This window comes from Perca flavescens, chromosome 17 (assembly GCF_004354835.1).
Source record: "Perca flavescens isolate YP-PL-M2 chromosome 17, PFLA_1.0, whole genome shotgun sequence".
Classification (NCBI taxonomy): domain Eukaryota; kingdom Metazoa; phylum Chordata; class Actinopteri; order Perciformes; family Percidae; genus Perca; species Perca flavescens.
The window spans coordinates 951,505-967,500 of NC_041347.1; the positions used below are offsets into that span (position 1 = coordinate 951,505).

Consider the following 15,996-nt stretch of genomic DNA (forward strand, 5'->3'; position numbering starts at 1 on the left):
CTGTGTGTCGGAGTTCAGCGCCGGTGCTGCCTGTGTTGCTACCTCGCTGTCCAGCCTGCCTTCCTTCACACACCCCAGCCTGCTGTGAGCTCGATTGAGCTCCGTTACGACTGGCAGCCCACAGCACTCCATACCCGCGCAAAGTCACCGGTTTTTGGCAAATGGACTACTATACGCTGGTCCTCTGACAGAGCTCCAGGGCCTGCAGTTCCCCTCTTCCTAATGCCAGGTGTGTGTGAGTGAGAGCGCAGTCAGAGAGCTTATTACGCCAGCAATCTCTTATAATGTGTGTAATTATAATGTGTTGAGTTATTTAAACAAACGATCGGTGAAATACACGCCTCTTGTCCGCGAGTCTCATTGATAGAGCCTGCGGCTGGATGGAGCTATAGCTAGAGGAGGCTAGCTATAGCTGGCTTTACGAAATTCAAACTGTAAATATACTCGAATTACGACCAAAAATGAAGCTAACTAGCCGCAATCTTGTACACATAGGATTGTAGGGACAGTTGCAGCTAACGAAACCCTTACAGCTCACAAATATTCATTAACTTGAAATCGGAATTACGCCGAAAATGAAGCTAACTATCCATGATTTGTAGCTACACACAGCTAGGATTGAAGGGACAGTCGCCGCCTTCTTGAAACCCTTACAGCTCACAAATATTCATTAACTTGAAATCGGACACCGTTGTTAGCATTATAAAACATTTAGTTAGATGTGTAAGTGGCGTGACGAAATTCAAACTGTAAATATACTCGAATTACGACCAAAAATGAAACTAACTAGCCGCAATCTTGTACACATAGGATTGTAGGGACAGTTGCAGCTAACGAAACCCTTACAGCTCACAAATATTCATTAACTTGAAATCGGACACCGTTGTTAGCTTTATAAAACATTTAGTTAGATGTTGTATAACTGGCGTGACGAAATTCAAACTGTAAATATACTCGAATTACGACCAAAAATGAAGCTAGCTTACTAGCTGCAATCTTGTACACATAGGATTGTAGGGACAGTTGCAGCTAACGAAACCCTTACAGCTCACAAATATTCATTAACTTGAAATCGGAATTACGCCGAAAATGAAGCTAACTATCCGTGATTTGTAGCTACACACAGCTAGGATTGAAGGGACAGTCGCCGCTAACGAAACCCTTACAGCTCACAAATATTCATTAACTTGAAATCGGACACCGTTGTTAGCATTATAAAACATTTAGTTAGATGTGTAAGTGGCGTGACGAAATTCAAACTGTAAATATACTCGAATTACGACCAAAAATGAAACTAACTAGCCGCAATCTTGTACACATAGGATTGTAGGGACAGTTGCAGCTAACGAAACCCTTACAGCACACAAATATTCATTAACTTGAAATCGGACACCGTTGTTAGCTTTATAAAACATTTAGTTAGATGTTGTATAACTGGCGTGACGAAATTCAAACTGTAAATATACTCGAATTACGACCAAAAATTAAGCTAACTATCTGTGATTTGTAGCTACACATAGATAGGATTGAAGGGACAGTCGCAGCTAACGAAACACCTAGCTAAACTTCACAAACATTAATTAACTTGAAATCGGACACCGTTGTTAGCTTTATAAGACATTTAGGTATATGTTGTATAGCTAAGTGGCAAGAGATTGCTGGTGTAACAAGCTCGCTGACCGCGCACTCACTCTCACACAACGGGCCATTTAGCTAGCAGGAAGAGGGGAGTTACAGGCACTGGAGCTCTGTCAGGGCTGCCAGCCATAACGGAGCTGACAGCAGGCCGGGCTCTGTGAAGGAAGGCTGGCCGCGCGACGAGGCAGCAGCACCACCGCTGAAGTCCGACACACAGTCTTACCATATTTGCAATTAGCCTTCAATTTTCGTAAAACGGCCCATATTTGAGCTTTATATAGTTGATTTCTCACATAAAAAAGTCTCAGAAGTGAATTTGGTAATGAAACATTGCAGTGTCTGGAATATGAGATTCTGTCACTTCTCTAATGTGTGTGTATTGGGGATTCGCTCAACCAATCAGCGCGCATCTCTAATGTCTGCCTATGGCAATTCGCTCAACCAATCTAAATATTCACGAGCATACCATATTTGGAAGAAAAGCTCTTGTTACAAATAGGGCCAAAACACAGGGATGCATAAGGGCCAATAAAATATCAACCAGGCCATTTTCAGCCCAACCAATGTTACATACCCCATTAGGAGACCATAAGGAACAGTGTGAAATACTCTATATAATCATTCTATCACCCTTTTAAGACTAGAAAAGCACAATATAAATGTAGTTAATTAACCATCTGTAAAACTGAGTTTCTCCACAATTAATCCTGCAAAAGCACCACTTTAAATCTTGTGTTTACCATAAATGTGCTCACAAGTTTCTTGGAAAATCGACTAAGAGGTGGCAGCCCTACAGTAATGATAACGGCGTTGCAACGATGGGATTAATTAATTAGATTAATAAATTAGTAATTAATTAGATTACTCCATTACTAAAAAAATAACGCCGTTAGTAACGCCGTTATACTTAAATGCCGTTACTCCCAACACTGCTTACCGGTGAATGAGACATGAAATAAAACTGAGGCCCTTTCGCTGCTCTGCTCCAAAGCAGCAACGCAGCGGTGCTCGTGCACGTCTACGTGTGGGTCGGAGGCGGTTAGACGGAGCCCCGAAGAGACTCTACTTTCAAATCTTAGCTAGCTTTTCAACATCACCAACCCTGCCTTTAAGAGTGAGCATGCACTTGTCTATCGGGAGGGTACATATACAAAATGCACAGACAGACAAAGCAGGCGACTGACACGGGCCGTGCAGACCACATTGAAAGTTTAAAAACATAGGATAGTCACCAGAGATTTACTAAAAAAACATGTTCAATTTCCTGTAGGATCTCAAGCTCTCTAAAGACGTTTCGGACCTCATCTCTCTCTATGCACTGCTGTTTGTTCATGTACTTCATGGCGTACATCTTCTCGGTGTCCCTCTTTTGCACAATGCATACCTGCAGCAAGCAAGGACAGAAGGGAGAAAAAGAGGAAGAGATGGGAGAAGACAGAAAGACAGAATTAAGCATCTCAGTACAAGATAAACATGTATTTAAACAATTTACATGCACAAGCTGCATGTGAATTTATAAAACAACAGCAAAACAGTTCTAATTGCAGAATTGCATTGGCAGGGAAAGAATTACATCACTTCTAAAAAAGGTGTTGAAGCCAAGTTTCAGCTCCACAAATGCGGACACACTGCTATGCAAATGAAGAAATAGCCCACAGCATCTTTCAGCTGTTGATTAATGTGATTGTTGAGATAGATGCCCGGCCTGTACCCATGCATAAAATGCTGACACGCTGAGCAACTCTAATGACATTTTTAAACACACAAGTTTGTGGCAGAAACTTTCAAACAAATCACCTCATTATTTATTCATCACAACTTTGGTGGTGTTGTCAGGAAGTGGCTGAGAAAGGTCAGGGTCAGGACGGGACTCCAGAGGGGTCAGAGCCATTACAGGAACATTACTGTGGCAACCACAGTCATTACACAGATCATGTGTCTGCTGCAAATCCGGCCTTGCAGACAAATAAGGAAATATGTTTTTACTCTTTTTTGTGTTACCTTGAATGGGCTATATGCAAAATTCAGAACATTAATGTAGCAGCAAACAACTATTTGCTATCTAAAGTTATCGTGGAGCAGGGGTCTTCAACAGGGGGTCCAGGACCCCTAGAGGGTCCTCAGAGTCAATGCAGGGGGACCTCCAAATTATTGTTTTTTTTTTAAATGTTAAAAGTCTTAACATGAATCCAACATATTATTAGCAAATATAAATCCCCACTGATAATAGGCATACTGGCCTTTAGGTAAGGTAGTCACTAAGTTAGCCATCCACAGAGTTAATTTTAAGGATTCACTGTGCCACATGTATGTTTAACATTAAAACATGATTTTTAAAATCATGCCAACAATTATTAGGCTATTTTAATAGCCTATGCAAACAAAAGGTATGAAGGCTTTAGGCCGCCAAACATGTTATTGTAGGCCCAGTTTAATATGCAACTTTTTTCATTTTCTACAATATACTGTATGTAGCAGGGGGTCCCCGTTCCATCGCTCTTTCCGTTAGGGGGTCCTTGGCTTAAAAAACGCTGAAGACCCCTGTCGTGGAGTAATGGCACCCTGAGCAGAGCATAAAGTCACACCGCTGATAACGCCGTCCTGATTCACGGTGGCTGGACGTTGTCGTAGCTCTACTCTTTCTGCTGTTAGCACTGCTAGAGCTGTTAGCATTGCTGATGACGCCATCGTGGTCAGGACTTTGCCGTCGCGGAAGCTAACGCAAACTCTCCAGTGACCCCCCCCCACCTCGAAGGTGCACCGGTGAGTGTGAGCTAACCCCCATTAGCACTGTTAGCCATAACGTAGCTCGGCCACCCCCATGTTTGCTTGTTTTAAAAGGTGAAAGCTCTGAACTATATTGGCAATAAGATATATCGCCCCTTTAAGACCATCAATGGATGGATAGTCTGGCTCAACGGATGTACATGGCTGCGATAGTGCCTTGACATTCGGCGTGTGAGAGACGCATGCTGACGCGCATGACCCTCCCCTCTCGCTATCCATGCTATGGGGGCTTAGCGCCACCCAGGGCGGTTGTGATTGGTTTAAAGAAATACAAACAAGCAAGAGCGTCTGTTCCCCTATCCCAGAGTAGAGAGGTGGTATAGCCAGACCATACTCCAACGCTGACACAGCGCTGTGGAGATAGGTCTGGCAATGCAAGACTAATGGTTTGATGACACCATGAAATTCAGAAGAATAGGATAGGTTTGGATTCATTAAAAACTAATATGCCGTATGTATGTTGAGAGAGTTATAGGGGATTGTTTCATGGTCAGTATGGGGGGAGGAATGAATACAGCAGGCAATCCCATTCTCAGCATTCAGTGCATATGGTATGTGTGTATTGTATTAAAATAGACTTGAAAACATCGGAATCCTTTAATGTGGCTTTACAGCAGTCTCCAACGGTTGGTGAGATCTAATTTGCATGACAGGGATACCACAAATGCTCAACACCATCAGTAAAATGTCTAAGTGGGCCAGAGGGAATACACACTACTTCTGTGGCTTCAAATACAAAATGACTAACAAGATGCACAAAAATATTGTTGTTGCCTTTATTTCTTTAACCTGAATTATTCAATAGCATGTAAACAAGAACCCTGGTTTCCTGCACGGGGAAAAGAGAAATCTGGTTTCCACAAGTTAGATTTCGAACGGACACAGGTGATTTCTTTGCCTCGTCTACATTTATGTGGATTTTTTAACACAGTATGTGCATGACAAAGGCTTGAGGTAGGCTATGAAAGAGGCAGTGCAGCAGGAAACACCATTACTCATCTTTGTAACACACTTAAAATACGTCAGCCTTGGTTTAAAGCTCTGGGAGGGGGGTCGGGATGGAATCTTATTACCGACCCCCTGCATGTAAACGCACACTCTGATTTAATTTCTCCCAATAACCTTGCTTCTTGTGTGCATGTAAACATAGAGGCTGTGTAACCCTCACAAAAGACAAGAAGTTCACATCGTTATCAGCTGTCAAAGTGCTTCAGGAATAAATCCTAAGCAGCTGTTTTGTCCCACGGTCCCCCAGTGCTGCGAGTGTAGCACTTGACCATCCTGTGAAGCATAAAAGCTAAACAGCCCCCTGCTATTTCTGTTATAGACAGAAGGCCTTAGCTGGACAAAATTGTCCACCAAGGCACAGGTCTCCTCATTACAGTCGGCGCCAGAAAGAAATGTTCGTGAAGCTGTGTAGATGCATGGTTTAACATTTTTCATCATGCAATGAGTTACTTTGACGTTGTCTGCTATATTCAAATGACTTGATTACAAACAAACCATAAAAATTCATGAAATCTGAAAATGCTTATGGTAACATAAGATTTCCCATTGCACGGTTGGATTTTAGTCACTTGATTTACAAGGGGGGGAAAAAGACCATTTTAAGAATGAACACCAAAGTAAATGAGGTGTTAAAATGGTAATTTTCCATGTGGTGACAGGAGGAACTCTCTCAAGATGTAACACAGCATCTATTTAAATGTGCTCGTGGTTTCCCTTCAAGCAGAGAGCTGAAAATGAGTGCCAGGTCTGACTCGGCTCGCTGTCTCTCCTGTTTCCTCCAAGCCAAAAGTGCCCCTACTTCTCTCGCATTCATTAACTCATCACAGATGAAATTCATCAAACCTGCTCCTGCTCCTTCATGAAGTGTCAGATTATACTGAAGAAAAGACTTTTCATTAGCTATGCAGTTTTAAGATGACAATTGAAGATTTACCACTCTAAATTAGAAGCAATTAGCACATTTCCACCAGTTAGACCAAAACAGCTTCTCATTTTGCTTTTTCTTAGCTTTACTTTCTGTTGGTATTTCCAAGCTGTATGTTTCACATTTAAAAGGTCCAACGTGTGGGAATTTCTCCCATCTAGCGTTGAGATCGTATATCGCAATCAACTCTCTCGCACCACGCAGTTCAAAGTACGTATTACAGCTACGGTAGCCTTCACGCTTCAAAAAAACGGTCTTTTGCTCTTTTCAATATCCTTTTTCTTTTTCTGTGCAAAGAAGAAGAAGACTCCTGTTCCTGTAATTTGGATTTTGAATACGTGTGGTCCTCCACGTTTCCTTCTTCAAACTTGCCGGGGCCGGGAAGCTACGATACCCATTAGCAGCATTAGCAGCACCTCTGAGTTTATCATGTGACAGCGAAAACACAAAAGGCGGAGCAGTATGTCCTGTATGTCCCTTACCAGCTAACATATTTCAAGATGGCGCATGAATATGGAGCATCTACCCCAGTTCATGCGAAGGCAAACGTAAAATTTCAAGCCAAAAGGAATACTTGGAATATTCATGAAAAAGGACAAGTTTGTGAACGGGCACTAAACACGTTACACACTGGACCTTTAATGTTACAAGATTCATTACATCACGCTATCTTATATGTAATGTTGTTGGGGTTGCTGCCGTGTAAACCCAAATCCACTAATGAACAGAGCAGGACATGCTAACCTATGTCTGATTGCAGGGACCCAGGTTCCATTCAGCCCAAGATTATTTGTTCTAGGAGATGGGTCAATACTAAACTGGACAGATAAGCACACAGAGTTGGGTCCAAACAAGTTTAATGATAGCCAGATAGATTCTTTTAAGAGGATGGAGGAGTGAAGGGGAGCCGTCAATCCAGGAGTGGACTTGTGAGATGGCTAGGGAGGCGGCGTTTGAAAAAATGTCATGTAAACGAAGATTGCAAGATTGAATGTTTACAGTAGACAATGGAAAAATGACTTAGGTTTCTTAGGACTTAGGAACCTGTGCGCTGTGGAGAGATGTATACTATGTGCTTATTGTTTTATCACATATACATAATATGTTTATTGGGTTTCCAAGTTGTCTATTTTGTTGTCATTTTGTTGTGTTGTCTTGAATATTATGGTTATTATTTGATCTTGTCTTAAGTTATGATGAGTGGGGGGGAGGGGGTTCAGTGTTCATGTTGTTTTGTTTTAAAACATAATAAATATTGTTAATCACAAAAAAAGGACAGAGCAAAGCCACTAAGGTCTGCCTAAACTCTAGACAAGTCATAAACTTAACCTGTAAACCCATGAACCTATATAAACTAATATATTTAGTTAATGATTGACTCCTTGGCCTCGAAAGTCACACTCACTTACTATTTACGGTAGGTAGAAAGCTAGTTAGCGGGACATGCTATTGATTGCTGTATACTTTAGAGCGGATAAACACTGTATAATCCATTCATTGCGCTTTTGCTCTTGTAAGTGTAAGTATCAATAAATCTGTATAGGTATTGTTATCAATATTATTGTCATTGTCAGTCACTGCAGACTTTTAATGTCTGATGGTTTAAATACTGTTACAGAGGACTTCCCATATCCCTATTAAATAAAGTACTTTTCTGGGGGAAAAGTCAAACATGTAATATCAGCAGAAAATATTGCTTATTGCCAGTTTAAATTTTATAATCCTGCTATTGGATTTCAAGTCTCAGTATCAATTCAATCATACCCCGTACCTTCTTTATAGAGTATTTATTTTATTTTTTTAGTCCTCAGCATAACACACAGCTCCAGGCCCTCCCTTTTTTCATCTCCCTTATTGAGCTCAGCACAGACCCAGTTTCTCTTTGCTCTTAGCCAGGCCAGTCTCTACCATCTGCGCTGGGCTAGAAGGTAGGCTCAATTAACTCCTTTGAAGCCGGCAAACAAGAAGATCTAAAAGGTTATCGGCACTTTTTTTCCTTTTACTGTTAAGGCAAATGGGTAGCTGTGGCTCAGAGGTAGAGTGGGTCGTCATTCAACCACAAGATTGCTTCTCCAGCTGCATGTCTAAGGGTCCATGAGGAAGACACTGAACCGCAAGTTGCCCCGCTGATGCTGCTGTGTAGCTGTCCACTGCTCCTAATGCTTAGGATTACATTGTACTTTATGATTGTATGTGACAGAAAATAGTCTAAAAAGTGTTTAAATAAGCCTCTTTCCCATATGCAACTTAAAGTCCTCATATTATGCTCATTTTCAGGTTCATAATTGTATTTAGAGGCTATATCAGAAAAGGTTTACATGGTTTAATTTTCAAAAAACACCATATTTTTGTTGTACTGCACATTGCTGCAGCTCCTCTTTTCACCCTGTGTGTTGAGCTCTTTGTTTTAGCTACAGAGTGAGGCATCTCACTTCTGTTCCATCTTTGTTGGGAGTCGCTCATGCGCAGTACCTAGGTAAGGACTACTAGCCAGTCAGAAGAAGAGTATGAGGGCGTGCCATGCTAGCAGCTAGGCGAGCATTATAACGTGTGTTACAAAGTGACGCACGTTTGTCTCTGAAGTAAAGGCTGGACTACAATAGAGCTGTTTGGAGCAGTTGGTGAACAGTGTTTTCTGTTGGAGATGGTAAGTCCCTTTGGGGGTGGACTTTGGGCTTTTTCACTTTGTAAACAAGATATACACTCACCTAAAGGATTATTAGGAACACCTGTTAAATTTCACATTAATTTAATTATTTAATCAACCAATCACATGGCAACTGCTTCAATGCATTTAGGGGTGTGGTCCAGGTCTAGACAATCTCCTGAACTCCAAACTGAATGTCAGAATGGGAAAGAAAGGTGATCTAAGTAACTTTGAGCGTGGCATGGTTGTTGGGTTGTTGAGTATTTCACAATCTGCTCATTTACTGGGATTCTCACCCACAACCATTTCTAGGGTTTACAAAGAATGGTCTGAAAAAAGAAAAACATCCAGTATGCTGCAGTCCTGGGGGGCGAATATGCCTTGTTAATGCTGGAGGTCAGAGGAGAATAGGCCAAGTGATTCAAGCTGATAGAAGATCAACTTTGACTCAAATAACCACTTGTTACAACCGAGGTACGCAGCAAAGCATTTGTGAAACCACAACATGCACAACCTTGAGGCGCATGGGCTACACCAGAAGAAGAGCCCACCAGGTGCCACTCATCTCCACTAAAAATAGGAAGCTCACCAAAATTGGACAGTTAAAGCCTGGAAAAATGTTGACTGGTCTGATGAGTCTCGACTTCTGTTGAGACATTCAGATGGTAGAGTCAGAATTTGGCGTAAACATTATGAGAACATTAATCTGTCATGCCTTGTTACCACTGGGCAGGCTGGTGGTGGTGGGGGTGTAATGGTGTGGGGGGATCCCTTTTGCCTTCAGAACTGCCTTAATTCTTTGTGTCATTGATTCAACAAGGTGCCGGAAGCATTCTTTAGAAATGTTGTCCCATATTGATAGGCTAGGGTCAAACACAGTATTAGTATGGTGTTCCTAATAATCCTTTAGGTGAGTGTATAACACAATAAAGGAAAGGGAAAAAGCCCAAAAGCATAATATGAGCACTTTTACAGATTTATGATCAAGCAATTTTCCAGGTCTGCACCATCTGGGAACAAGAAATACATTTTTAGAGACACTCCATGGCTCAGAGCATATTTTGGAAATCTTGTATTCATGGCTCTGCTGGGAGCTAAAACAGCTACATTCTCTAATAGAGCATGCCAAAAGTCTCTGAGACAATCACCACATGCTACATGTAACATCAAAATACCTTGTGTGAGTGAGAAAGAGCCATGTTGTGTGGTAACCAGACCTTCCTTCACAGCGCTGCGGAGGAGGGTCTGGCTAGTCCACACATCATTCTGGAAATGGGATAAAAACATGCTCTGGTTTATTGCCATTTCTTTAAACCAATCACAATCGTCTTGGGAGGCGCTATGTGCCCGACGCAGGTAATGTGCCTCTGCAAAATATGGAAGGAACTTGTTTTGGTGGAACATGTCCACGTAGGCAGGCGAGCTCTGAAATTAAAATGGCTGTCGAGTGTGTGATGAAAATTTTACTCAAAAAAAAGATAAATATAATTTGATTGTCGGTGGTAGGTTTCCCGAATCAAGAAATTTTCTACACGAGGTCTATGAGTGATGGATAAACCAGAACCGTATTGTTAATTTGAGAGCACTACTGAGGAGAGTTTTATTTAAATTGGTCCCTGCTCACAACTCCATTACTTTGTGACCAATGGAATATGGAAGTGAAATGTTCAGTGCGGTAAATTATCTATTTAAAGCAAGCATCTATAGCACACTGAGATAAATCTTATAGTATAATTTAGTAAACGGTAATGACAATGTCAAGTATGTGCATTAGTTATATTCATTAAGCATCATCTTTCAGATTAATTCTTACTTATCCTTTGAATGTTTAATGTGGCTTCATTTAAATGCAGGATGTGCCCTGTAGGGTGGCTCTTAAGGCTCAAGGTACTGCCCCTTTGCTATTTTTTGGGCTGATGTGCCCCTCTGGACCAAATAAAAAATGATTAGTGCTATAATCCTATTGCTGCTGCTATTCTTATAATTACTGCCAGGATTCCAATAAAATTAAATTAAAATTAAAGTCATTACTTTAAATAGGCATTATCTCTTCTTTTTGAAGAATAAGTTAAGGAGGGAATCTAAATCTTTCTCTCTTTGTTTACATGAGCATTACGTAAAATATTGATCTTTAGGTCAGTGATTTGCACAGCAGTTAAGGTTGATTTACATGGTTTGTTTGAAACTAAGAGTTAACATCTAAGTCATTCAGTGATTTAGATTTAGATTATTGCCATGGGAGACTTAGGACCCTATTTTAACGATCTAAGCGTTGAAGCGCCTGGCGCAGGTGCGTTTAGGGCATGTCCAAATCCACTTTTGCTAGTTTGACATCGGAAAAAAAGGGTCCATGCGCCGGGCGCATGGTTCAAAAGATTTGTACTTTGTGTCTTCATTAATTCATAGGTGTGTTTTGGGCATAACATGCAATAAACCAATCAGAGTGTCATCTCCCATTCCCTTTAAAAGCCAGGCGCGTTTGGACCTTGGCACATTATTATGATGGCAGATTTGCACCGTAATATTTTTATTTGTAATCTTTTGCATGTTTGTGTGCTGCTGCGCTTCCCTGTGTGCGTGTAAGAAGCATAGTGTGTGCACGCTGTGCATAACCCTAAGCATATTTTAATAATGCGCTGTTAAAATGCTGCGTTATTGACTTTAAACCAGGTTTTTGTTGGTCAATGGTGCGATCACTTCCCGCTGCCTCAAGATGGCAATACGCCAAAAATGCACCTGAACACACCTCCCTGTAAGACCAGCACGCCCATGGGCGCACTATGGGCACAGGTGCATTTGCTGTTTAAACGACACGGGCGCTGGACGGTAAATTGACAACTGCGTCGGTCTTAAACTAGCAAAGAGACTTGCGTCAGGCTTTGCGCTGCGCCGGGTGCAAGATAGGGCCCTTCATGTTACGGACTTGATTGTGTAGCATCAGATATCTTGGAGTTCCAAGCGTGTTGCCAAGCACTGTAAAAAGCTAATTGTTGACTGCGGTTACCCAAGATGAATACAGCTTTACACATGGAGGAAGGAACAAGGAACTCTAAAGAGAGCAGACAGCAGCAGAGAGAGAAATAATTCAAGGCAGCCAAGAGGTGAACGTTTGTAATTGAAATATTGAATTGCTCTGTTTTGAATTACTGCCATCAATTCTCTGTGCACGTCCACCAGTAGGTTGTTGATTGTCAGACTTTATACATGAAACTCCGTTAATTTTGAATGGAGTCAAGTCTTCCTGACCATATTCTCTGATGCCAAGTACGTACAATTGCATTATATACAGCTATTTTTAGATTTCCTTGATTTACAAGACTATTGACTGTGGTAGCTGTGTGGAATGTTTCTCAACCAGGCAGATATCAGACTGTCAGTCATCTTCCACCGTCCCCATCTTATCTGGAATCCCCAGGAGCCGGTCAGCGGAGTGAAATGATGACTTTTGAAAAGGATTTATTCATATATTCATTGGGCATATTAGCAATTCAATGCATTAGCCCAGTTTAGTATGGAGCAGAAGAAAGTAACAATTTTTAGGCGAGATGTGTAAGGCAGAATGTTCAGCAAGCTATTTGCATATGAATGGAGACATTTTCACCTAGATTGAAGTCCGTTGAGATGAAAGTGATGTGATGGCTGGCTTAGGACCGAGGCACCAGCAGAGTGATGGCTTCTGAGACCAATTCTCTCCGAGCAGTAATGGACACTAAAGTGTCCCTAATTAATTCTGCAACATTATCTCCAAATTGCGAATGGTCAGCATGAGCCAACCCGGTTGAGGTTTTCATTGTTAAAGTCTAATCTAGGAACACCTGCTGTTTAGATTTCCTTTAAATATTTGTCACGGATAAAAGGTAATTTTGTTTTCGAACGGGCAGGGTGGAAGCTAGGGGCGAGTCCGACGATGGTGCCAAATTTCTCCGCTGGCTGGCTGACTGAGCACCTGGGGGAAGAGCTCGCTAAACAATTGGTACATTCACCCAGAACAGGCTCTGGATTTTCCAGCCTCAAGCCAGCACGAATCAACCAACAAAAAGGAACTCAGGGTGCAGTCCACTTCAAATTTTAGTAATTAAAGTTCTTCATGACATTAAACATTTATGACTAAAAAAGCTTTTCATCTTAAAGTACTATTTATTAAGAGTGTAAAGCTCAAAAACCCATCTAATTTCTTTCATCCGGACGGAATGGTGTATTTGTTTAGAAAACTATTTTCAGCTGCAAATTTGATGTGCCAGTGAGTATTTACGGCAGCTCAAAACACTTGTTTGTGTTTGCTTGTGTTCGTTGTAATGAAGGAACGTGCCACCTAGTGCAACACTGTGGCTCATTGATGTGTTTTTAAAAGGTTTCGGACAACAATGGAGTTCTATGGAGCAGAGGTATAAGAGATATCAGGGTTTCAACACAGATATGCGTTCTATTCTTTGCTGGTTTTGGTCTTTTAATTGGATTTGTTGACAAAAGAGAAACAAATATAGAATACCACCAGACTTATTCTTTTTTTGTGCGGCTCCCACTATTCACTTGTTTACCGTGGATTCAATTCAAAAGGAGCATTGTTTGAGAAGAAACACTGAATGAATGTACACCCGTGTTTTGACCAGCTGTATTTACATATACAGCATGTGAGTAAAACCTGCTGTCACGGTCCAGGTGACAATGAATTCAGCACAGCAGCTGTCAGACCGCTCCAGTCCCATGCAACAGTTAACGTGAATGGTATTTTGGTTAATGAGCAAATACAATTGAAGAAAAAAAAAAAAAAAAAAGGGCTGTGTCCAGTTTATACTCGGCTCCAGATTCCACGTCTCTAAGCAGCGGGAAAGGCGACAGCGCTGGCCCGGGGTGAGATGCTGTCACGATGTTGGCTGTAATCTCTGACCACCAGCTGCACATAGCACCTGTTTCTCTTTTTAGAGGTGGACACACACACACACACACACACACACACACACACACACACACACACACACACACACACACACACACACACACACACACACACACACACACACACACACACACACACACACACACGGTAGTACAGTATGTCTATTTCGATCTATTCATCTCCTCAACCTCAGCCAGTCATGTGAAAAGCAGACAAAGACTTCCCTAAATTTAGAAATGTTTAAGAGTTAGAATTAAGTAACAACATTTCAGTATTTAAACAAACCAGTGGCGTATATTATTCTTACATGGTATACTGGACTGTCTGGTAGGAGAGAAGCATGTCCAGCCAAAGTAAAATCAATATAAACGTCACTATTGTCAAGTTATTTAGGGATGGAGTGATACTTCTAGTGGGTTTAGGGTGATGTTAATGTTTGTTGTTAGACACACACACACACACACACACACACACACACACACACACACACACAAAACATAAAGGCAAGACAACATCAATGTCTCTGGACAGTGTTAGAAGTGCCGACTCTTTGTTTTGTCACCTGAAGGAACGCCACAGATGAGGGCACCTGTCCGTCTCATCCTCAAAGAAACCCTCCTTTGTGTCACATTCTTTGCGTCCGATGCTCACTTTTAATAGTTTTCAGCACTGAAGCATGAAACCAACTTTGTTTTTCTGCAGCACAATCATTATTTAATCAGTGCTAAGAAAGGAGAACAGCACTAATAACGAGGAGCTTGGCGTGCCGTTTCCTGGAGCTAATCCATAGGGTCAGCTGTGGGCTCCAGGCAGGCAGAGGAACACGTTCCTGTGATTCAATAACACATTCAAACATCCACCAGTCTAAATAAGGCCACCGCAGTTTTTTTACCCACATGTTCTAAAACTAACTTTTGAAGATCTTTAATGAGGCACATACGAGCAGCAATTACAGAATAACAAAGGCAGTTCCTCCATGGCTTGTGATGAGAGCAGCTACTTGTAAACTCCATTAAAAAAAAAAGCAACTGTAATCCATTAATAATTCAGCAATTCATATTCAACAGACCAACAGAGACTGCACGGAAGGGTTGCAACAGTATGAGATTTTCTCAGAATATATCAGTTTCACGGTGTCACAGTATTACACTATTATTATTATTATTATTTGTTATAATGACCCTTAAAAGGAATGAAAACAATTTGGTTGAGCTAACACTTAAAAGGTGCCGTAGGTAGGATTGGGAAGATCCAGGACTAAGTAAAAAAACTTCAACATTGACAACTTCTCAGTCCCTCCCCCCTTTTTCAGCTAAATCCCCAAACTGTCTCCTAAGCCCCTCCCCCCACAAGGGAGAATGAATGTGTGTGCATGAGCAGTGATTGACACGCAGTTAGACACCACTTTTTTTTTAAGATCATTTTTGGGGCATTTTCATCCTTTATTTTGATAGGACAGAAGAAGACGTGAAAGGGGAGAGGGGGAAAGACATGCACCAAAGGACCGCAGGTCGGACTCGAACCCGGTCCCGCTGCGTCGAGGAGTAAACCTCTATATATGGACACCCGCTCTACCAACCAAGCTTCAAAATTTTCAATACTTATTATATATTACCCTATTATTAGTAGTAGTAACCCTACTGCACAGTAAACCATCCAGATTGTACAGCCTACTAAAAGAGTAAAGATTCAAATATGCTGTAATCAATATATAGTATGCCCCATCTACTAAAGGTCATGAGACTAATTACATATTCCAGCGAGATGTTCGGTCCAGCTCTGACTCCAGCCTTTTAACTGGATGGCAGGATCATGTTCATTTGCGAGGTCATTGGATAATTATCCCACAGGGCATTGGAGAATTCACAATAAAATAAAAGATTCATCCACTAGACTAAAAAGAATAAGACAATGAGAGCAATGTTTTCTGAGAGTGACCAGTACGACTGAAGCACACCCATTTAACAAACCAGTCCTTTAGTTCATGCATGTAATCCTTTAGCTTGTCTTAATTAAATCCAAGAGGTGCTTTCTCCTTCAATTTCCTTAGAACGTTATCTGGACTCGAGGCACCAATAGTCCTAATACAAAAAC

General features: G+C 41.4%; 1 protein-coding gene across 1 annotated transcript in view; it reads right to left on the reverse strand.

Annotated features, from left to right (window-relative positions):
• stk32c (serine/threonine kinase 32C) overlaps window positions 1–15,996 on the reverse strand; it is a 100,891-nt gene that overhangs the window by 34,268 nt on the left and 50,627 nt on the right. Inside the window, exon 3 of the mRNA XM_028603178.1 lies at window positions 2,871–3,022. Coding sequence (XP_028458979.1) covers window positions 2,871–3,022 — 152 coding nt within the window. The remainder of the gene's footprint in view (window positions 1–2,870; window positions 3,023–15,996) is intronic.